The 24,454-nt window shown below is 37.7% G+C and overlaps 1 protein-coding gene across 2 annotated transcripts; it reads right to left on the bottom strand.

The window, feature by feature from the left end:
- Positions 1-513: 513 nt before the first annotated feature.
- Positions 514-21,726, bottom strand: ACSL1 (acyl-CoA synthetase long chain family member 1). Of its 2 annotated transcripts, XM_010709780.3 has the most exons (19): positions 21,614-21,726; positions 21,152-21,216; positions 20,075-20,176; positions 17,050-17,149; positions 16,718-16,896; positions 14,556-14,588; positions 14,321-14,372; positions 13,527-13,600; positions 12,159-12,236; positions 10,185-10,319; positions 8,487-8,621; positions 7,541-7,636; positions 6,381-6,453; positions 5,631-5,719; positions 3,841-3,957; positions 3,151-3,294; positions 2,483-2,584; positions 2,333-2,404; positions 514-2,145 (listed from the first exon to the last, which is right to left on the bottom strand). In XM_010709780.3, exons 4-19 carry the CDS (start codon positions 17,111-17,113, stop codon positions 2,005-2,007), a joined length of 1,584 nt encoding a protein of 527 aa, XP_010708082.1. In that variant the 5' UTR covers positions 17,114-17,149; positions 20,075-20,176; positions 21,152-21,216; positions 21,614-21,726; the 3' UTR covers positions 514-2,004. The 2 variants fall into 2 exon arrangements, with proteins under 2 accessions (XP_010708082.1, XP_031408928.1); XM_031553068.1 differs by lacking the exons at positions 2,483-2,584; positions 21,152-21,216; positions 21,614-21,726 and having other exon boundaries at positions 20,075-20,164.
- Positions 21,727-24,454: the final 2,728 nt, after the last annotated feature.

Below are 24,454 nucleotides of genomic sequence, written 5' to 3'. Positions count from 1 at the left end.
ACCCCTCTCCCCCCCAACCTCCCTTCAGGAAGTTGTAGAGTGCAATGAGGTCTCCCCTGAGCCTCCTCTTCTCCAGACTTCCAATTGTTCCCCAGATTAAAGCTAGATACACAGTATATGCACAGTGAAAGTGGAGATAAATACACACAAGGGAACAATGATACCAACCACCCAGAAGTAGTACAAGACTGGTAAAGCTACAGATTTCACTTAAATTACAGTGCTAAGTGCATCATGTGCCAAAGACTATACTGATGGCAAAAAAAAAAATAAAGGAATACTGATGGGGCAAGTTACATAATATCTTTCTTACAGACATTGGTCAAGAACTTGCACATAAATACCAGATCAAAGCAGATTAACCTTCCAAACAAAGCATTTACAGACAGCATTTATCTTGTAGTATGTCAAGTATGGTTGTAGTAACAAAGTTTTACAGCTCATCAGAATTATCAAGTTGCACCTTAGCTTGTCAGTCAGCAACATCTCCACTTGATTAAAGAAACACTTCACTGAGTTGAAATGCAGAAGTATTTATTTTGGTTTCCTTCATTGGTTTTGAAAATTGTTTTGGTTTTATAAAACATAGAAATAGCCAACACTAAGCAAACATTTGAATTCCAATGTAACAAACTACTGCTCTAACAGTTGACTTGGATTTGTGTACCTTAATTGCACACAGGTATGAAATTATGCTACAGAGTAGTGCATTACAATCACACAAATCTTAGTGCAAACCTTGTTGTGCTTGTATCTTACATATATCCATGTTTTCAAAAAACAGTAATGAGTTCTAATGCAAAACCAACTCTGTTAAGGATAGCAAAAGACTTATGTTGTCATAAGGCTTATTTCTGCTGATTTCTGAAACAAAAGGTAAATAGTTCTGTAGTTTATTTGGGAGTTTGTTTCTTATCCCTGAACAAATACCCATTCAGTGCCAACACTATTCATTGGCACATCTGAATGCTTCGAATTACTGCAAAGCATCAGGCAGAAAACATTCTACCTGACCTATTTTGCTATTCCATGAAGAATACTCAGTGGCTCATACACAAAGCACAGAAAATGGAGGTTATGTCAGAAGCCGTTCTGCTTAGAGGACCTAGCACTTTTTTAAAAACACATTTTAAATCCACATTCATTCATGGGGAAACAAATGACTAGTACAGGTGGAATACTTACCTGACTGTCAGCATAGCCCAGCCTCTTAGATCATTTTTATTTCTAGATCTCTAGTGTTCTTGCCAGAGTTAGAATCTGCCCACTAACTGGACAGGCACTACTCTGAAATTGTGTTAGTGCAGCAAAGGCTACACTTGCTGAATTAACTGTATCTACACCTCTGGTGCAGAGTCACCAAATGCAAGCTTAGCCTGAACCTGTATTAATCAGTCTCCTTTGTACAGAGTCCTGACTTCTACCTTACAAAAGTAAGCCTCAGAACTGGCTGTAGATATAGAAGGGAAGAAACCCTTGCCTCACCCCAGTTAACATTAGGACCAGTTAAGATGCAATATCAGCTATATAACTGTAAGGTTGTGTGTTGGTGGGTTTTCTCTCCCCTCCCCCCAACAGACTAAGTAATCCTCCTGAGGCAGCAATATACTTAGAGGCATTTTCAAACCTGCCAAATTCTTTTTCAAACTGAGAACTGCAAGATACACTGCAGACAGCAAACATGCTGGCAATAAGAAAATCTTAGCTCCTTGTTTAAGGAGAGTCCCATTTTTGGCCAATGAAGTCTTAAATAACTTATATGTAGTTACCATTTATAGTTAAGGCTCTTTTTGGAAATTGTAGGTCACCATAAAAACAGTATGCAACACAACTTGACAGTAAGGCAGTGTTCCATTTCTTCAATGTTCCTATGGCAAGTACCCATCCCATTTTTGTACAAGTTTATGATTGCACAGTTTCCTTCCCTATATTCGCTGTAGTCAAATTACAGATATGACGACCAACAGCAGACATCAAATATGTGCCACTTTACTCAATCCACTGTTACATTTTGGTATTAGCATAGAGTTCATCTATCTGTGACTGGAAATATTTTCGTAGTTCTGGTCTCTTTGCCTTCAGTGTTGGTGTCAGCAGGCCATTCTCAATAGAAAACATTTCTGTGTGCACGATAATGTCTTTAACCTGCAAAACAAACAGCTAGTAACCAAGCTACATTCTTTGGAATACACAAGACTTTTAATAGAGTCACCATAAAAAAGCCTACTACTTTAAAATATTTCCACACGCAAATTAAAACCAGTTCTTAGTCTGACTATATTGTTAGAGATTGTTTAAAGAATTAGATGCTCAAGTCTAATCAGCATCTTACCTGTTCAAATGACTTCAAACCAGATTCTTTACCAATTCTCACCATGTCTTCTAGGATGTGCTTCTTGACATCCTGTGGATACAAGAATACATTGTACAGCTCAAAAAGTTGATGCAGAATAGCTAGCTGTTTACTTAACTATTTACTCACCTTGTTTTTGCATAACTTTTCATATGAGCCTTCAAATCCTTTTTTCTTGGCCCACTTGCACAAAGTTTCCGGATCAGGTACCACAACAGCTATTAAGAAGGCCTATAAAGAAATTTAAGTGCTTTTTTTTTTTTGTCTTCTTACTAGTTTTCTGCCTGGTTTTGGGTGGCAGTTTTAACAATGACACTTTTTTCCTTAAAGTTTCCATGTACACTTTTGACAGCTTATATATAGTGCTTAGTAACCAATTAAATTAATCCAGTTCTACTACCTGGTCTGAAACCAGATCCAGCAGATCCAGAAGCATATTCTGTAATGGGTGGAATCCAAAGTGGATTGAGAACTGAAGTGTGCAACACTAAATGGAGACACTAGGACAGGTTGCCCAGAGAAGCTGTGGATGCCCAAACATTAGAAGTGTTCAAAGTGAAGTTGGATGGGGCTTTGGGCAGTCTGGTCTAGTGAAAGATGTCCCTCACCATGGCAAAGGGAAGGGTGGCCTATATCATCTTGAAAGGTTCCTTCCAACTCAAACCATTCTATGATCCTACGGGAAGTGTAAAGACTAACCTCAAAGCAAGGGGTAGGGAGGAAGGAGGAAAGGAAAACCCTTTTCTACCATCTCCCCCTTGCATTTATTTTTTTTTAATTACCAGAAGAATGCCTACCTGCAAACTCTCTCCATGGACAAACACTTGAGCAAGTGCTTCACTTCTCAGATACACATTTTCTATCTTCTCTGGTGCTATGTACTCTCCCTGGGCTAGTTTAAATATGTGTTTTTTCCGGTCAATGATCTTCAATGTACCATTCTGTTGACAAAAATAATTTCAACTCAAAACAGGCACTTCAAGTGATAACAAGTCCACACAATGCATCACAACAGATCACATAATGCCCCAGAATTCAAGTATATAACAAGAATTTGCCTCTACTTATTTTTACTTCAGAAATAAGTGCCTTTTATTAAGCTTTCAAGAAAGGACCAGAAACAATACTGCTGAGGTTTTATCTTAACATGACCTTAAATGCTGTGCACAATTCAAGACAGTTTATTGATGGAAGCTATTATCAGACACCACAGGAGAATACTGGTAGACCCAGAGCACTGTCAAACTAAGGTTAAAACAAGCTCTGCACCCATGTAACCTGAACTAGAAACAGTCTCAGGTTCACAATATATTTTTATTATTATATTTAGCCCCAGATGTACAGATTTGTTTCAAACATAATAGTTCTCCTCATAAGGAGAAGTATTTGTTTTTTTAATTCATTGTATTAATAATATATATATTTTTAATTGTTAAGTTACTGCTAATAGCCACAGAAATACCTTACAGCTATATACATTAACTTACTGGTAGCCATTTCCCAATATCTCCTGTATGAAGCCAGCCATCTTTGTCCAGAGCTTCTGCTGTTTTTTCAGGATCTTTCAAATAGCCAAGGAATACATTTGGCCCTTTTACACACACCTGAAAGACAGCCATTTGTTGACATATGTTACTATGAAGAAAAATAATCATTTTTTGTAAGGAATACTTTCTGACAGTTCTCAGAAATCACCACTACAGTAATGAAGTATTAATTGAACTGTTTTTTTTTTTATTGTAGGGGCTTTTTTTTTTTGGTGCAGGGGCAGGCACAGATTGAGACATTTTCCATTGGTATGAAGTATAATAAATACTTTTGCAAGTAGAAAGCTTTAGAAGTAATCCTAGGGTATAACTGGGTGTAGGGAATTTTGATGATTAAAACATGCTTATGAAGTTATGAAAAGTGCCAACATTATAATATTATGTTATTATTAGTAGTTGTCAGGACTGTAGAATAACCCTGGAATAGTTAGAGAATCCAGTTCTAAATCAAGGCCAAATTAGTAATAAATATTAATAGTGACAGACAAATGCTAGGTCAACTACTACTCTACAGAATTAGTACAATTGTAAAATAGGCAAGGAACTGACTAATGCCCGTTAATTCACAGATTAGAGGAAGTTACTAATATAGTTCAGAAACTAATTAAAAAACTCATCCCAAACATTTTTAGTGCTTATCCTGGCATAAAATAGGTGTACTGGCAAACTGAACTACTGCACAAGTGAACAGAAGATGTCAACAGTTTGAGGAAGGTCAGAGCATTAGTGGGGGCCCTGAGAACCTTGCAGGGACAGTACCAAATTCACGACCAAACCAAGGTCATGTTTTAAAAACTAAGTCACTTCTGCTATAAAACAGAGATTACCTGGAAAGATATGTAGAGTTCTCGTCTACACATCCTAAAGAAGTGGAAAGCTGCTTTATCAAACTTCATGACTCCTTCAATCATTATCTGGCAGTTGGTGATAGCTTCTCCCAGTAGGGACAGCAAATCATTTATCTATATATCCTTCTAACTGGTACTAAGACCTCATCTGTATATAAACATACAGAATTCTACTTAGAAGTTTTTCTTGAATGTGGATAACTGACTAAAGTGAAGAGAAAGGCTGACAGGGTAAGGACATTGAGATCTTATTCTCAGAAAGGAGGACTAGAAGTGCTGAATCCAGCTGATTGATAGTAGCTGGAGAGCAAATTAGGAAGATCTGTTTTAGGCAAAGGAAATTTACAGCTATGAATTTCCATACTGTGCAACAAACTATACCACTTCTGCTAAATCCAAAGAAGTTTGCACTGAAGAAATTTGAATCTAAAGAATAAGATGATACTTAATTTTAGGAGACTACCATATTTGAGTCCAAACTCACTCCTAATTCAGCAAAATTTAATAGTGAGTAGAAGAAAAACATTAAATTTATACTTTTTTTACTATGAAAACACATGATTGTTAGAGAAACTGATATACTTTTAAAGCATATTTAATATGATAAAACTGATATACTTTTTAAGCTAGCAATTAGGTCATACACACAACTGGAAAGAATCTTAATGCTGTTCTCCACTTGCCAAAAGATACCCTTCTACCAACAAAAAGATAACCCTTGAGCATTTCTGGGAATTAAGATCTAATGATTCATCTCTACTCAAGCAAATAATGCACAATCCTTTTGTTTGTCTTGGTTATTTGTGACTGCAAATCAGTTATTTGCTCAGGCAATTTTCCCTTTTCTTTTCCAAGAAATCTTGACATTCTGAAGTTACTCACCTCACCCTCTCCTTTGGCAGCCAAGTAATTCATCTCTTGTACATCAACAAGCTTTATGATATTACATGCCATCGGTGCTCCAACGTGACCTATTTAACAGGAATTCTTTAAAAGCCTGAATGGATTTTTAGTCAGATTCTACAAGTTATAAGCTGTCTATATACTAAAGTAATAAAAGAAGAAAATTTCTGGTAACACATTAAACTATTACTGTACTGGTGTTGGTGTAATTTGTTGGGTTTAAAACATAAAATTCTCAGATACTCCCAGAACATTATAAACTGAACTGTGTAGCCAGGCTCACTATGTTTATAGTATAACCAGACTGTGGACATTTTAAATTAGCAAAACTATTATAGTAAGTTTTAATTATCAGGACTATAATGGATTGTGAGCTAGAAGTAAAACATAACAAATAGAGATTGTTCCAACACTAGAAAGCATCATTCTAGTTTCCAGTGTTTATGAACAGATTTCTATTCTACAAGACTAGAAATTAATACTACAATCTCTTCTCTCCTACATCTATTTCAACTCAAAAGTGCAAAGTCTTTATAAAGTTAAAAGAATTACTGAACATTCCTAACTATTTAAGAGTAATAACTCCATAAGAGCCTTTCAGCATTTTCTTACATTACTTGGAAGCTAGTCTTGCTCTTCACAACAGGTGTATCATAGATAAAAATCATGTAGTTTGGCTTCTATAGCAATCAGAACTTTAACAGGCAGGTAGACCATTAGACACTGTACCTGCTGTCCAGTCACCAGGCATTGACAGTGAGCATCCAGCTGTGCATTCAGTCTGTCCATATCCTTCATAGAACTAGGAAGGAAAACCAACACTTACTCATAATTCTTACTTTCCACTATAGTTTCTTCGTTAAAATAAGTATTTTGCTTTCTTCCTAAACCAGATTAAATTTGAGTTTAGAATATACTGAGGATTATGCTAAAGAATACTGCCATATTAAGAAGTTTTATTTTCAATACACACTTAAGTAATAATAGTCCACCCTCAGTTCCAGTACTTACTCAGTATTTCACAGTATTTCACATGCCATGTGTGACACCTGCATAGATCAGAACTGAAAGTGACAGAGTGCAACAGGAAGAGACTAAGAATAAAGGCACTAGAAATGACTTCATATTATTTAAGGACAAGTTTGCTCAAGAAAGCCAGAAATAAGATCCCTATATCTCATCACAGCTCTGTTGTTACTGTATACAAGATATAAGTCCTTTTCTGTGCACAACATTGCTATACTAGCACACTACTGAAGAAATCCAGCTCACAGAAGCCTCAATTTTTAGTATTTCAATGTTTTCTACCCCTGAAATTTATTTCACATTTATTCCATCCTGTGCCATTGTTAGACTTAACCTCTTCAGATTTAACTTCAGAAGAGCACATACTTGGAAGAGGCTTTGAAGAGAAATGCAATTGAGCAATCTAATTCTACCCAGTCTCATCTTTAAAGCAACAATACTACATGATGTTGAAAAGATCCTCTACAATAGAATCATAGAATGGCTTAGGTTGGAACGGACCATGAAGATAATCTAGTTTTAACTTCCCTGCCATGTACAGAGATGGTCCTGTTGTGAATACTTCTGTAAGGATAGCAAGACCCAGAAACTTAATCCAAGAACATTCATTACTGATTACAGCATCCCATGAATCTTTTTCTCCCCTTTAGTTTAGATGTTAATATTTCAGTTATCATAAAACTTTGAGATGAATACAGAAGTCTCAGAGATATGAGAATCTCTAGAAGACAGCACGTACTTTTACAGCTTCCAAGAATGCTAGAAAGCTACCTATAATCAGATCACTAGAAGCGCTCTTATATTAAGACTTTAATCAGGCACTTAAAAGCATTATGGTTTTCGATTAAGGCTAGGAAACTCACCTGACAGCCAAGAGCTGTTCTCAGGAAGGTCAGTACACTTGCAGATACAGGCGCTGCTCCTGTGACCATTAGCCGTACTTTTCCTCCCAAACTTGCCTACAACAGATACAAGATACTGCAGACACCAAAAGCATTTTAGAGATATTTCTAGAGGCTTTTTACATTGCACCCCCAGCTGCTAACCACCTACAAGTGCCACCCACAAATGTTAGGGTCTAAAATTTAGAAATGCTTCAGTTTCTTTAATGGCTTCTCAAATACATAACATCTACAAAGGCTATGCTATGGTGTCACTGTATTGCAGACTCAGCCAGAAGCTGATAAGAATTATGGCTCTGCAGTGAGGGTTTTTACTTTTAGCCTGCCTTCTATTAGTTTCTCATACATTCTAAATGCTATAAAAGCAGCCACAGGGGGGTGTTGTACAACCAGAGTTTGGGCCATTGCAAGAGAGCACCAGATACAATACCAGGCATACTTAATAGTGACCTACAGTGAGAAAACAGTAGGGGCTACATATAGTACTAACATTCAGCATTTCTCCTTCAAAGGAGGGTGTTCACTCTTAAAGAAGGAAGCACCAGACTCTTAGAGTAACTCCCCTAAATGCAGTTATCTGATACAATAAGAGCAAGAAGAATGGAACAAGAGTTCAATTTTACTCTGAGAAGCCAGATAGTCTTTAATGAGTGAGGGAAAGCCATATCACATCACAATGTAACCATCCATATCAAATTCAGCAATTGCAAAGTGATACCTATAAACTACAAAGTAGATGAGGTAAACGATGATGCTTCAGACCCCAGTATTGAGCACATCACACTGCTGTTCTGTATGAAAGCAGGCACATTTGGAGTTTTTTTTCAAGATAAAAATGAATACATAGATGCAACAGTAAAAAAAGGTTCAATATCCATAATATAGGGATCTAGACTTCCAAGTATACCTGTATTTTTCGGAAGATAACTTTATCCCAGAAACTGTTGTTTCTAATTATACCACTTCTGAGTTCTGCTTCTTTTCTCTTGGAAGCAAAATCCAGCATCCACTTCTTCAATGATGTATCTGCCTGTCCAAAAATCTATTTAAAAGATTATACAGCATTAGAGTGCAATAGTCTTGAGACTTCTTTTCTCCTTATAGTAGCATGTATAAGGACTCAGTAAAAAAAAAAACAAGCAATTAGACAACTTATTAGTAAGGGTAGTAATTTTGATATTTGTGACTTGGCCTGTTTACCTTTTGTGTTCATTTAAATTGGCACTGAATTCTCTTCCCAGTCAACTGCACACAACATTCTCATGAATAAGTTAATTCATTGAAAACATATTTTAATATACCAGCAAGCAAAACCATCAGTTTTTATTCTAGCTTGGTTGAAATGCCAGTTAAGCATAATCCCTGTTATGTTCTAAAGTACATACACACCTCAATAAAACCTGGAGTTTTCTAAGAGGCAAATCTCTTCAGAAATCCTAATAGCAATTTATCTTGCATATATAAGTTCCCTTTTTAGATCTTTTTAAAGACTGGTTGTTTCCAGAAAGCTAAAGAGCAGAGTTAACACCAGACCAATATTAGCATATTCAGTTAAAGACAGACCCAGCAGCCCTTCAGAATTAGGGGCTTCCCACCTTAATTTTCCACTTTAACTTTATACGCCAGGCTATTATAGGGCTGTGAGAGGTCAAAAATGTGCCAAAGAAGAGAGTATGAAACTATCATAGCACCAGGGACAACAAGAGAACATAGGGAAAGGAGAAGGGAGACCCAAGCCTTATCCCTGTTTCTAGAATTCCAATAGAGAACACTGGAGCAGAACGAGGGGCAGAGTTCTAAACACTGCCTGCAAGTGGTCTTGGGATTTCCTACCCTTTCAAAGGGATCAGAGTTGTGCTATTTGTTCTTGGGGTAAACAGAGGTGCTGCATTACTTGCTGTTCTTCTAGTCTCATGAAAAAGACAGCTGACAGGTCTGCCATTTATTTGGCAGCCACAGACTACTTGTATACTTCAGCTCCTCTGCCCATACCCTGAGATATCAACTATCTGTATATAGAAAGGATCATTTAAAATCTTCCATATAAAGGGCCAAGAAAGACCCTACTTCTGAATTCCCATTGCAGAAGATGGGAAGACTGAGAAGGCAAGTAGCAAGCATAGGAGAGAATGGGTTTCTTGACACACCATCTCTCCAGCATTTCAGACTGGCTGGTTTGTAGTTCCTCACTAGAAATTGCTGGCTGCTATGTAGGAAACTTGTACGTGTCCATGCAAACATAGCAGACACCTGACCTTGATTTGCAAGTCCCCTTCCATGAGTCAGCTACTAGAAATGCAGCATGCAGATGCTAAGCCTCAAGTTCACAGTGTAGACTGGACTTCAGCTTGCTCAAAGCAAAACAGTGAGCCCTTAATAAAGCTAGAGAGAACCAAGTCTCCTAGTCATACTGTTCTATGCCAGTGCTGGCTGCCTGAAAATGCTTTAATACATTCAGCACTACTCCCTGTACTTTCTGCTCTTTTAGAAAAACACAGTAGTTCAGTGGCATCCCAGAACACAACAATTACTTCTGCTATGTCAGCACAGACTTCAGAAAGCCCCTCAAAACCCTGAACAGCTCTAGACTCAGCTTTAAACTTACCTTGTCAAACATTCTGTTCAACAGTCGTGGTACTACTGGAAATACAGTTGGCTGTAGTGTTTTTAGGTCATCCATAAGTAGTCTGATATCCCCTTGAAAGAATCCTATCCGAGCTCCATGGCACAAAACTACACACTGTTAGAGAAAAGTAAGATGCCTGAAAATGTACAATACGTATGATGCATCCTAACTATACATGTAGTACTTTTTCTTTTAAATTGGGAGTGGACTGTGCAGAATCCAATGATGTGGACAAGTCTTGCAGCATTCTCTGACTATTAAATGAGACTGGAAAGATAAATGGCAAGACATCTGTTGCACACGGACCAAAGACTTGGAGATAGAAACAAATACTGCACAAGAGCCCCTAACCCAAAAAGAAGTTGGCCAAATAAGTTAGTGCCAGGAACTCGGAGGTAGCAGAAGATTCAAAGCATTATCTAACAAGCTTATTCAAAAAATATACTAGAAATTTTTGCCTTTATTTGTACTAGAAAATCCTGCATTAAAGTCAGATTCCTGCAGTGTGCTGCTTGCCTAGTATTCTCTTGCACTCTAGGTTTCCTTTGTTTCACAACAAGGATGTGAACAGGGTTTGTCATTAGGTGATCAAGATTACATTTGTTGAAAAATGTAAGCAGAGCCACTTCTTATTTCTGCATCATTTTAGACTTGCATCCATGGAGGCAGACTTAATCCTGCAGTGTTCTATGCTGTCTGATAGTCTAGAAGCTCCACCCACTACACCTACATAGTGAAATGGTAAGGTGAAATGGTAAGTCACATTCTCAGACAGAGACTGAGCACCTGGTGGAAGGCAGGGCCAACCCAGGGTAGCTCAAGTGCATGCAAGGTACCTGAGTGAGTGGAAGGGGTAGAGCCAGGATCCACCCCTTCCCAGACCTCATTTAAGGGCTAGCAGTAGAGGCGAGGCTATCTTGCTGGAAATCCATGCCTCCTTGAAGCCTTCTAAAGGTAAGCAGCTTTTTTCTTTTGTTTCTGCATCCACAGCTGCTGCACTTGGGCTTATCCTCACTTGCTGCAGCCTGGGACTCTGCTACTCCGCCATCATTGCTGAGTTTTCCATAACTTTGATTAGGTTACATCCATTCCCAGTCTTCACAAAAACATACATATATAGATCAAAGCCTTTCAGTACAAAGCCCAGGGCTCCTATGTGAAATTGTGGAAAGATTTCTATTCCTATTCATCTTCTCACATTTGCATGGAGGACATTTATTTCCCAGTTTATGAAAGGGAATAATCAGCTTCAACATGCGTGTTTGCTATTTCATCTAAGGGAGCTAGGTTAATTGAACTTGAAGTAGAACCATTACTGTTTATGATTAAACATGTGTGCCTCTATTACACACAACATATTTGAGGAACCTTATTCCAGTTGCATATTGCTTAGTAACAATCTTTCAACCTATGACTAAAATTGCTAGCATTGAGACAGCCTTGAACCCCCTCTGCCCCAGAAGTGAAACTCCAGGTTTTGCCTTACAGGCAAGAAAAACTATTCAAGAAAACTTTGGCTTTCAGTGCCATTTAGTGACAAATACTATTTTCATTTCCCAGAAGAAAACTCAACTGAAACGAAATGCCTCTCTTCTCATTCAAGTTTATTGGAAGCAGTAGTAAGCTTAGACAAAACTAATTTTAAAGTCGGTTAAGACAGTAGACCACCACATTATACAATTAATATTTATATACCTTTTGCAGATCAAATTCTAGTGCTGCATTGATTATATTAGAAGGAATTTCTAGGCAGTAAGCATATGGAGGGCTCGTCTCCTGTTCTAGTAAACCAGTTTCTCTCTAACACTAGCTCTAAAATTAATTTTTGAGATGTTTTCCAAACTTTACCTCAAGTTTTCACATGTGTAAAATGCAAAAACAAGTGCTGTTTATCACAGATCTCTGTAAGAAAACATAAGCTTCTTGATAGTTCTGTGAAACAAACATGCCTACCTCCACAATTCTCTCGAACATATGAGCCAAGGGCAGGAATGATATCAGAACATCTTCAGGGGTAGGTATGAATGTTTTCTGAAAGCGAAAGTGTTTAGCAAAATAGAATTATTTTTGTTAAGCTAAACAATGAAACCAGGCACTTTGAACTCTAGAGCACAGCCCTCACTACAGTTTTGTTTAAAATAGAACTTCACTGTCCCTCATTCATTAAAGAGGCTATATGTACTAGAAGTCATTGCTGTAATTGTTACATCTAGATACAATAACTGCTCAGATTTTCACAATATACATATGATTATGAACAGAAACAAGTTCTAAGAGAAGCTACATAAAGTTCCATTATACACACTACAGAGGATGGTATGAAGATTAAAGTGGTTTGTCCTTGGGTATAAAAAAGAAAATATGTTCACTGTAGGTCACAAAGTTCATTTGTCCAGTTTATAAGCCATAAGGCTAATACCAGAAGTACCTCACATGATCTAAACATGAGAGCAGTTGCTTAATTTAGAATTAATTATATATGCAGTGTACGCAAAGTAGATACGCCACAACTTCTGCATGAGAAATCTGCTTTTCCCCCCATGTTCCTGGCCTACAACATCCAAAGTAAAGAAGAACTTTGCCACTGGGGGGGGGGTCTAAATACAGTCCTCTGCCCATAGTTTCCCCATGAAGAAAACAGCATGTAACAACATGCCAGCAATCACAGCTGAAGACACCAGCCCACTTCTAACTAAAGAAAATGGGCTCTGGCAGCAGTGCTATTACACTATTCTAGACTTTTTCCCATACTGATGAACATCCAAGAGGAACAGTCCAAGAGCTACCCTTTGGCCCAACTTCTGCTACATCTACACAACTAGAAGCAGATTGTGAGTTCTCCAGCTGCGCTGGACCAATAGTTACTAACACAGTATCAGCTCAGTGTGGCTGGGGAAGGGATGAACATTCCCCAGAAGAACTAGCAGACCTGCATTAATTCAAGAGCAATACTCAGTTGCTGTTTCTGGTCCACAAGAAGTTATTACATGCATAAGAAACTAAGGAGGAGCTTACTGAAGAAAAAACTAAGATCCATGCAACTAAAACTATTCAAGCCTTATAGATTTATTAATTTCTGCATGGGGAATTAAAAAAAAAATTTAGGTTTAACATGAATTACATTACACAGCTTCTCACATACCCTATGAAGTAAAAGAAAGAAGTCTTAGGTAAACATTGACTTCTGAACCAGCATGGACTAAGTGCTGACAAGTTACATTTTCAATTCAATCTTACTACATGTTATGACTGAAGTTATTGAAATTTTAGTGTTGCTCCCCTCCATGCAAGTAAGCCCACAATGTTAACTTTGCAGTTTACCTCCGTAGTTTTCAGAAAAGCTGAAGAATTGCTGACTATGTTTTTATGAGTGATCATAGCTCCCTTGGGGTTTCCTAAAGAAGAAGCACATCAGTATGCAACAGTGAATTTCTCAGATCCTTTAAGTTACCAAGCAGAGGTAAAATTAAGTTAATAGCATTTCAATCAGTTCCATCCTGGGCATTAAAGAAAAGACAGAACTAACGTGTTTAAGAGAACTATTACCAACTGATGTATTAAGTTCATATGTAAGTACTCAATAAAGAGAACAAATCCTCCAGAAACAGATAAGTTTCTTAGATCAGCTTTTCAAAATTTCTGTGGAGACGCAGCTATTAAGACCTCAGACAATTCTGCTCTTAATCTGCTTTAGAAGTGTAACTAACACCATCGTATTCTTCCTTTTCACTCCCTACCAGTGTTGGATATGTCATATGCTTCACGTTTGTGAGTTATCTAAACAGCTGGCTTTCCATTTCAGTTTTTCGCTGGGGGGAGCACAGTGCATATAAGCTACAGAATTCCTGCTACTATAAAAACACGATTAAGTTAGAGTCAGAGCCTAACAGTAATACAGCTTCAATACCTATTTCCAAACCCAGAAGTGTTAGACTCCTGTCTGACAATATTGCAACTCCGTATTGATCATCAGGAAAAACTGAAGGAAGACTTATAATAAAATATCCCCAGCTGCTACTTGCCAAAAAATAAAAGGTTGCAGCAGCAAAGTCTTGGAAAACAAACTAGGAGGGCTTCCTGAGTTAATCAATCATGCAGAGTGTAATTAGGTATACCTGTTGTTCCACTGGTGAAACAGATCACTGCTAGATCTTCTGGCTTTGGAGGCTGTAAGAATTAAGAAAGTATTACTATGGTTAAGATTGCTGGAAAAAAGGAGACTTGCATAAAACTCTAAAATATATGTTGAAATAGAGTTACTTTTGAGCTACAGGAGACAGCATTATACGGACTAAACTAGCAAATCACCCTAACTTCAGATTCAGTTGTTTAAATTAATTGCATACTTACCATAGGTTTTTGTCTGTGTGCTTTTCCCAGTTCCTACAGTAAGGAAAGAAGGGAGACACAGGAGTCATGAGCTTTAAATTTACAGGACCAAATTGGTAACTTACATTACTAAATATCATAAAATTCTATCATTAGACTGCCTCTTAAGGCTTTTTTTTTTTTAAACTTACAGAAGCAGAACAAAGGCTGTAAAGGATATAGGAGAGTTAGTGTTCTACAAATACAACAATAACTAGAATTCATAGAATTCACCCTACCCCCTTCTAGCTAGTAAGCCAGCAGCCATTCATGAGAGAGGCTCAAGGCCAAGCAGTGTAATGACAAAATCCAACATCTCATGCAGAAGATTTGTGCCACTGAACAAGTGAAGCAGTATTCATCTCAGTAAGCACCTTGCAGGTTACATCACTGCTTGTGACAAGTAAGACTGAGGTTTCCCCAGGAAGGGGAATTGATGATTTACAGTCCTTTTACACTGATATTTAAGGGCTTAAGTAAATTTCAAATAGACCTCTTGTTAAATATAGTTTTGCCCTCAGAGTGCAAATGCATTAACTTGGTGACTGCCTTTACATTCTAAATCCCCAAGAGTATTATTATGCATTCCTTTATTAGCCCTAGCCTTCCTTGTGCATGGGTAGTTTTTAGATCTCCAGATTACCCACATGCATCAAAGTTTAAGGAAAAAAGAGGATTTGGAAAGAGTTGAACTGTAAGCTTGCCTTATTTGAAACAGTGCCATTATAGAAAAAAAAACTGCCACTATGACAACATAGCTGTCTACTCAAAACAGCATCTGCATTTCAAGCACCACCAGCAGCTCAATACTTCCCTACAGTCTGACTGAGACCCATTATTTACTTTTGATACACAGCTGAAATCTCTACACATTTTTATACCTATTACTACATTAACCCCAACCTGTTTTCTTATAACAGCATGGTAAAGATCTTAGCATGTTAGTTGAAAGTAGTTACCTAAGCATCTAGATTAAGTATTTACCACTAGGTTTTTTCTGTAGCTAGATGATTCAGTGGGAAGTATCCTCCTATACTAAAACTAGAGCTCAACTCAAGGGAGAAAATTGATTTTAGTATACCAACCTATTAATGCAGTTCCCCCCCATATAATACAACCCTTTTCCCAGTGAACCATGGTATTTTAAGTCACTTACTCTGCATCACATCTTTCAGCCTGCCTTGCTGAGGTTAGTTAGTTAAGACACTGTACAAGTACAAGATGACACGCTGGCAGTTATGCATCATTATCAGAAGGTGGCTCTATTAGCAGTTAAGACTGTCATAAGAACAAGTTCAGACAAATTGTGGTTCCCCTCCCTTTAAAACAACAAAAAACACTCCAGAATTCCTGACACTCTTGCAGAAGCAAAGTACAATTATTTGGAGATACTCAGGTCCCAGTGAGCTAAGTCTTCACTAGCACTCTAGTTGTAATCAGGCTAAACCCTGTTTCACAATTTCACAGTATGATGAATTTCATACAATTTGCAGCTGAGACTTTAAAATAATGACATTACAGAACAGAATTGCACAAGAGATCCAGGCTTAATAAATAGCAAGAACAAACAAAAACTAAGACTTGAACATTAAGCAGCTAAGGAAGACAGCTTCCACTTCTAAAACCTCAGTGTCACACCCCCCTTACATTACTATAACCATACCCCAGAATATAATACTACCATTCTCCTGCTTGAGGAAACATCTACATTCTCCGTACAGGAGAAGATGCCTTTTTTCCCCCATTACATTATGAAAGCCTACACAAACCCTTTGAAATTAGTACTACTAGAGTATTAGTCATAGCATAAGTTAAGTCTTAATCACAGAATCACACAGAATTGCAGAGGTTGGAAGGGACCTGTAGAGACCATCAAGTTCCGCCACCCATGCATGCAAGGCTTTATGTTCAGATCTGATGTTACACATGGACAGGCTCTTCCATCATCTTACATATATGTTTTGACACTGAGTACTGTGAAATAACACTAGTAGGTTACTTTCCTACTATGTATAACTGTCTCTTGCATTTAAGTATCTTGAAATTAATTCTATGTACTCTGCTCAGTCCTGAGATCTGTTTAGCAGACACTCATTCTTGCACAAGTAAATGGAAGACTGAAGCAGTAGATTGAGCACACTTACCTCTATTTCCCTCATGCTGAAGACTTCCACTCCACACTTCTTGCCACGTTCTACAAGATCTGTGCCAAAAAGCTCCATGATCACAATGGTGCTGAGGATGGGAGTTTCCCCCTTTTCTACAGCAGTTAGAAGAAGTTTAGCCTTTTCAGGTGTGTCGCAGAAAACCAGTGATAAGTCAGCTGATGAAGGAGAAGAACATTATCAGCATGACAAGTTCAAACTAGATCCATACTACAAAAGTCAGTAATGGAAGACCTCTGAAGGCAATTACAGATTTGTTCCAAGTCAGCTCCATCATACATTGATTTGCTGAGCTATTAGAAATGCCTTACCTTTGTTCACAATGTAAGTAATCGCTTCGGTTCCCAGCGTATCATAGAGTGGCACCACCACCATGGAGTACGTATAGCAACTCTGTTCAATGATAACCCACTGCAAAAAAAAAAAGAGATGTAAGTCACTTTGTTTACCTAAACTTTTAAGAAAGACACAGTGGCATTATGATGTTATGCTATTAGGACAAAGTCCATTTGGACAAGCTCTCACTAAAAAAAAAAACTGAACTGTCTTTAAGAGCAATTTTAAGTAGTCTTAACAGAACAATTAACACATTATTTAACCTTTTAATTTACCTATTAGCAGTAGGAAAGTGATTAGGAATACTATACTGTTTCCTGTCTTCAGGTTATCAAGGAAGCCACTGAAGCCTTCAAAACTTAATATTATCATTTGTGAATCAATAAGGACTTCTGAAGTTCCTACACACATAGTATGTTCTCACCTGTACATTACCTGCATCTCAGTTGATGACCAGACATGCTATATATTACAGATAATGGGATATCTGATAAAATTAGTACAATTCTAGCTAACTTACTGGTATGTCTTATATTTGCATTAAAGATTAAGCAGGCACATTCTACACCAGCCATAATGGGGTCTATTGAACACTTTTTTCCTTAGACAGCATCTATCTGCCCCATCCCTAGATATGTTCAAGGCTTTCAGCCTTGATCTGATGGGGTAAAACCCCATCTTCCACAGCTGGGGCATGGAACTAGATATTTAAGGTTCCTTCCAACCTAAGCCATTATATGATTCAATCATAGGTGTTGATTTTGTAATAGATTTAACCAGAGAGGGCAGCTGTACAGCAGTTTCAATTTTAGTTCTTTTGCTGTAGATATGTCTACTACAGCAACAGACTTTGGAAGCCACACACAGTTAAAGCTTCCCATTATAGCCTCCAACCATTTGTGCATGCTGTAACTGTCAAGACAACAACCAACATCCTATTTTCTGGACCACCATGACATTTTTCTTCCTTTTTAGCTCCTGAAGTTAAAAGCATATTTAAATAGAACTATTAAACCTCAACACTTCAGCTCACTCTCAAACTCCAAGCAGGCTACAAGTTTCAATTTCTTCCCTGGTAGGGATGTGATCTTCTCTTAAGGGCAACTGCACGTTTCACTGTGCTGTATTCTCAATCTATAACACTATTTCCTTGCTTGCAGAAAAGATTCATTTTGAGTAACTGGACAACAGGAAGTAGATTTTAATAATCCAGGTTTATTTTTCTAGTGATATTTAAGGAGGTAACATGCTAGGATTTCAACTCCCCAACTCCAGGGGATTTTCCCAGCAATCGTTCCTGGAACTGAAAAGTATGAATCACTGACAAAAATCTTTACGTAACCTGGACTACTGACTCTATTTTGAATGTCACAACACTTGTTCAGGAGTTTTCAGTAGGGGAAGTCCCAGATTTAAAATTGTTGGTTTAAACGATTATTTCCAGCTCACTTCTGATTCAACTCAAAGTCTGCCAGAGCAATGCAACTCAAGCACATTTGGCTTTTGTGATATTTAAGCAGACCACACCTTCATGCCCTTACTCAGAAAATCCACTGACCAAACCACCAGAGAACTTATTTTTCAGGTCAAAAGTAGTAGTGGTGAAAAAGAGATATCGTTTCTCTTTGCACCCAAGTGTCTAGTGTGACACTAACATCTGGCTCTCTCCTCCACACTTTTTTCCTAGAAGGAAAATTCCCACTTAATGCTATAAGCTATAAGATTCGTAGTTGGAGACAACACAGTTGTTTGTTTATTACTGAGGAAAATCCGTAGCAATTAGAACCAGTATTCCAGCAGGAAAATGCAAGCAAAGTACCAGATTTAAGATCCAGAAAAAGCATTTATTTGTCCGTACAAGGCTACAGGTTTGTTTTTTTGTAGTGGGAGTTAAGAGAAGGAGTTGTGAGGAAGGACCAACATCACTTGTCATAATGGTTTTTGGCATTTTTGTTTGTTCCGGGGGGGTTTTGTTTTTAAGTGCCAGAAGGGATGGCTTAGTGACAAACTGAAAAAAACATCAGAAGAGATCTAAAGTGTTGTATAACTGTTTGAATGGCAACATTATAGGTGGCCCTAAGTAACTTAATCCAGTTGCTGGTATTCATTGAAAAGAGTCAACATATTTTAGACAAAATTTATCAACTATCCTCCCATCTTGATACAGGTTTGGTTAGCCTACCACAGCAAGTACTAGCTCACTATTAATCACAAACACAGGTTACAGAAATACAGTCTTATCAGTTCAATGATTAAGTTTTAAGAATAAACAAACATGCATCAATCCATACTATTTTTAAGAACAGCAATCTAGAATCACTGCCAGATTACAATGATAGATACTAATAAATCAATCTAAACATCCCCTTAGTTGTCTCAGGCTTGTGAGATTTGGCTTTGCTAAATGATCTTTAGTTGTACTACTTCTAGTCTGTCTCCTTGAGTTTCAAAAAATTCTCTATTTTTGCCTTTCTTAGTTTTCTAATCCAAAATCTTAATGTTCAGGACCTCTTCCACAGAAAACAAGATGAAGATGACAAAACTTTGTGCAAACATTTCATCATTAAAGGATGAAACACCTTGTGACTTCCAACCTCTTTCAGTTACTTAGTACTGCAATGCCATTTTAAGAGAAGGCAAATTGTGATAAACATTAAATCAAATAAGTACAGTACTGACTTCCTATTAAATATCTTCTCTATCAACTGAGGGGAGAAGTAGAGAGTTAAGTTCATTTGGATTTCTTAATGATTTCTAATCTCCTGCATACAGCTCCAAGACCATAAGAGAATATAAGACATTAATAATTGTGTCAGTTATCCATTTCAATTCTTAGTTAAAGATGCTACATCTATGGGTCTACAATAATGGCTCAGCCTTTAGCCCCAACTCCAAGAGCACTCTTAGTACAGAAGCTCAGTACACTGCCAATAATTAGACTTAGAAGGGTAGGCCATTTCAAATAACAGCTAGATCACTAATAGAAACTCTGTCAATTACCTCAGGTCTGTTTTGTGCAAAGACGCCTATGTACTGGCTGTGAGATGGTTTGAAGCCTCGGTGAAGTAATGCAGAGCCCACATACTCTGCTCTGTCTGAAACCTGGGGGAGAAATGAAGAGAAGCCAAATGAAAAGTTGAGACAAGCTCCAACAATACCCATAAACTTTTCTCCCCTTAAGTCTTACAAGAAGGACAATAACTGACATGAAGTAGACAGTGGCTTTCTAGAGTATTTTGGACGTTCTCTAATTTTGAAGAAACTAAAGACTGAAGTAACATTACTATAAACTGAACATAGACACTACACTTACATCCAACATGCAGCATATTACCTGAATCCACATTAGTCATTTGCCTCAACCAAAAATGCTTTGCTGATGAAGCTGTACCAAACAGATGCCCAGCAAAATCACCTTGGGAAGTCACCTCTGCTATCTACTGAAGGTTTTTAAGTGACCCTAGCAGTATGCACTACATAAAGCTAATGCAAATTTTAAAGACATCAGCTTACTAAGTCAGGAACAGCCTGAAAGTGCAGAGCTGTTGAAGTTTAGCACGAAGATATATTTTTAAAGACATTTTTAGTGATGACAAAGCAGCAGTGTGCTTATAGGTATAAGTACATTTAGTAGCACTCTATAATGTGTCCTTCAACACTACAGAGACAGGCAGCCAGAAAGCACAGGTAACATTTGTAGGTAGGGCTCTTTCTACCGGAAAACTAGTACCAGTCTGTATCCCTGAATACCATTTTAAAGCCACAACCCTTTAGAGGCAGCATCCAAATTCTAAGCAATTCAGCAGCAAGACACTAAGCTGCAAAGATAAGACAAAAACATTCAGGAATAAAACACTGAGTAAACTAAGTGCAGGAGGTGGTGTTCTTCACCTCATATTTATTTTGGAGGCTATTGTTTTAAGATACTTAATTAAGAGCTAAAAAAATCTTTCCACAATACTTTGATGCCAATTTAAGAACACCCATAAGTAATTAAGACTTTTTGAAACTGGATGTTGCACCAATAGTCCCAGCAAACAAAAGCAGTTCTAGAATTAAGTGAGAAAGACTACTTACCTCTTTATAGGAGATCCACTCATATGGCTGGTTTGGTTTTCTTACACCTAGACATGGACCATTATCTAAAAACAATAATTTAAAAAGTTACACAAAATGCAATCCCTGTCTCTGTCTTGACACTACACCAATTACACATTCACCAGCATTAAGCTGACATCCTGTGAATTCTTTGTAGATACCTTCTGAAGGCAACGCTGTTTTGTTTTTATTTTTGGAGGTTGAAAACAAGCAGGGAAGGAAGCCAGAGAAGGATACATTGGTAACAAGGCTTTATTCACACAACCCTGTTTTTCAGAAGAGGTCATAATTGGATTTGCCTTCTAGATAACTCACATTCAATGTATTCATCTTACTGCTAGGTAGACATCACCCTCTCCTGTCCAATCTCAATTGCATTTCAAGAGCTCAGACCTTTAGCTCTTAACATTGTTGATAAAATGCATTGTGAATTCAACTTACTGGATACATGTAGTCCCCTTTGGAAGATATCATAGGCTGTTCTCACATCATCATAGTAGCAAGTTATCAGCTCATCACTGTTGAGGAGAGAGGACCTTCGAGCATTCTCTTCACCCTATGAAAACCAATGAGGAAAGTTAGACTCTCCATCACAGATGGACATGACATTCTGAAGGAAACAAACTTCTCATCCATCTTAAAAATTTTGTCATGAGCCCTAGTAAACTCTTCAAGAGAGCTTCACCACAAGGGAGAGATCTACAAGGCTTCCCTGGACATCACTGAAATACATCAGATTTCTCCCTACGTTACCATAAATGTGTTGGGCAAAAAATTTATCTTCATCTACAGAAGATAGCACAGAACAAGTTTAAGTACCACAAAATGCCTTTTGACACTGTTTTCTCTTGACAGGACTTGTCTTTAGGGATATTTTACTCCAATCTCACTTGGAACATTCTAGCTATGTTACCATTGAGAGCCTAATCTCCAACTAATAATTTTCCAATTAGTATTAGAAACCAACCATGCTTCAACTGAGCTTTCAAAATCTAAATATTTTAGGCATGATCAGCATGACTTCAAAACGAGTGGTCTCATAAGTAAAATACTTGTACCAGATAAAAACTGAGTCCAGAAAGAGTTGTTTCCTGACCTAGCAACAGGCATTTATGATAATACCACCATTTCTCAGCAGATGAGCACTTGCATATACTGTCAGTTGTAGCCTAAAAGAACTGAATAATTTCAACATAATCCATTTTATAGTGGCAGATTAAATAACCTCATTTTGTATCAATTGAAGTTGCACAAATTGCAGTTATGCAAGTACTAAGCAGACCCACTCAGACGACAGACACAAGCAGATTCTTAACAAGCAGTACAGCTGATTAAACAGTTTCAAGTAAACATCACTAAAAATCCTCTTTATAAGTGGTTGCTGTGAGTCAGGAGTTAAGAGATTTTGGACTACTTAAATCTATGCTTGTGTTGTGATATCATGGATGATGTCGAAAGGCTAGTCATGTGCAGTCATTGACACTTCCTAGGCTAAAGATTTTTTGTTTGTTTTCAAAGTACCCTACAGACAGAGAGCATCTACTTACGTATAAACTAGAAAGACATGCTTCATCTGCAGGGACATAGGTTTGTGTGTCATATCACACACAGACCTGAAAAGGAGCTAGCATAGTAGCAGTGCACCAGAGACAAAAACATTTTAAACACAAAAACAAGTCTAACTTGTTTTAGAAAAGCTATGTGTAATGCAGTTCTTGCCACTCCTTTGACTGTATGCAGAAACATACACTGAACGTGGCCCAGAACAAATTAATGACTGGCTTACCTCTAAACACTCATACATCAGAAATTCAAGAGTACACTTGCCCTCACACCAGTGCCTAATCTATAGGAAATGAACCAATCACTTAAACACATCTCTGTCCAGAAAAAAATAAATGCATGACTGCTTGTTTTATTTCAAATGTTAAACAGACCATGGATGACCAAAGTCAGCTTCTATGTTTCCCAGTTTCACCACCTCTTGTGTTAGCCAGAGGAAGATCATGACACAAAGTTCATAATCACAGTCTCACTGTAGATGTCACTGCATCTATGGTGTAATGTATTGGCATCGCATTTGAGGAACTACAATTCATGCATCAGGCAAAATACCACACCCTAAGCCATTCCTCAACAACAGACAAGAAATGTTTTCTTCTAATCAGAGCTAGTACTGTTTAGTTCATACATCCTATTACTTAGAACTACAAAAGCAGTTTTCACAGGACCTTTATCAAACAGCAAACTGCTTAGATTCAGAACTGACTGCACTGTTCTCTAATGTTCCTTTTTAAAAGAAACTACAACAGACTACTATTGAAATGAACCATCAGTTCCAAGTTCTACCAATAAAGGGAAGCACAACCAACATAAGGTCCTGCTTACTTGATTCTTCCTCCCAAAGCAAAGTGAAATTCTAAGATTGCTGAAAATCCAGTTTCCACTGGAGAATACAGTTTCTCATGAGACAACAAGAGTTTGAGAGTTTAATGATATTCTTTAGTAGATAAAGGTGTATTTCATTGCATTTTTCAAGATTGTTTAGAATACGCCTCATGCTGCCAGCTTGAAGTCAGTTATTAAGCAGTATTATAGCATTAGTCTAGTTTTGGTTTAGAGGTCCTTACCCAGGATATTTGTGCAACTATTAGACTATTAGGCAAGGGTTTGTTCACAGCAAGCTTTTCTAAGAAGCATGTCTGTCAGAGCACAGGTCCTTAAAAAAAAAAGGCATTTCATATCCAGGCCTCTAGACTGGAACGTTTGGCTGATCTCATACCTAACCTAGCACAGAGAGAATTGCTGAAAAAGGTTCTCAATTTTAAAGCGTTCATTAGGAGCAAAAAAACAAGTTTTCACTAATGCTGAGAACAGCCTTGGATTACTTGCTGAGGCAACATTTCAGGTTGTCACAAGAAGTGACCCATTATGCATTAAGTTGCACATGCTGAAAGTTACACCTTGGCATAGATTTGAAATAGGTGCATCTGAAGTAGACAGGTTTATTCTATAACAGAGGCATATCTTTCTTAAGCAGGTATTAAACATATCTTTCTTAACAGGCACACAGTTAGGAAAGCTCTTTTAAGGCAAAGGCTTACTTCTTGTTGATACAGACCATTTAGGATGAGCATTACTGCCAAAACATACTGTTGTGTCAACCATGCTCCAGAGCATGAGTCCCACTTTTCTGATGGGGTGCATCCACGTGTGCTGAGGGAGCTGGCGAATGCCATTGCCGAACCACTCTCCATCATTTTTGAGAGGTCTTGGATAACA

The sequence above is a fragment of the Meleagris gallopavo genome, chromosome 4 (assembly GCF_000146605.3).
Source record: "Meleagris gallopavo isolate NT-WF06-2002-E0010 breed Aviagen turkey brand Nicholas breeding stock chromosome 4, Turkey_5.1, whole genome shotgun sequence".
Lineage (NCBI taxonomy): Eukaryota > Metazoa > Chordata > Aves > Galliformes > Phasianidae > Meleagris > Meleagris gallopavo.
Note: the sequence above shows the minus strand (reverse complement) of the source record. Positions and strands in the feature narration are given on the sequence as shown.

Bases quoted from the DNA above. Each gene is read 5' to 3' on its own strand.
- ACSL1 (XM_010709780.3), bottom strand. From the start codon at position 17,113: ATGGTGGTGGTGCCACTCTATGATACGCTGGGAACCGAAGCGATTACT. The intron at 13,601-14,320 runs GTATACCTAATT...CTTCTTCTTTAG, and splicing joins TTTCACCAGTGGAACAACAG to GAAACCCCAAGGGAGCTATG. The intron at 3,295-3,840 runs GTAAGTTAATGT...TTTTGTCAACAG, and splicing joins ATATTGGGAAATGGCTACCA to AATGGTACATTGAAGATCAT.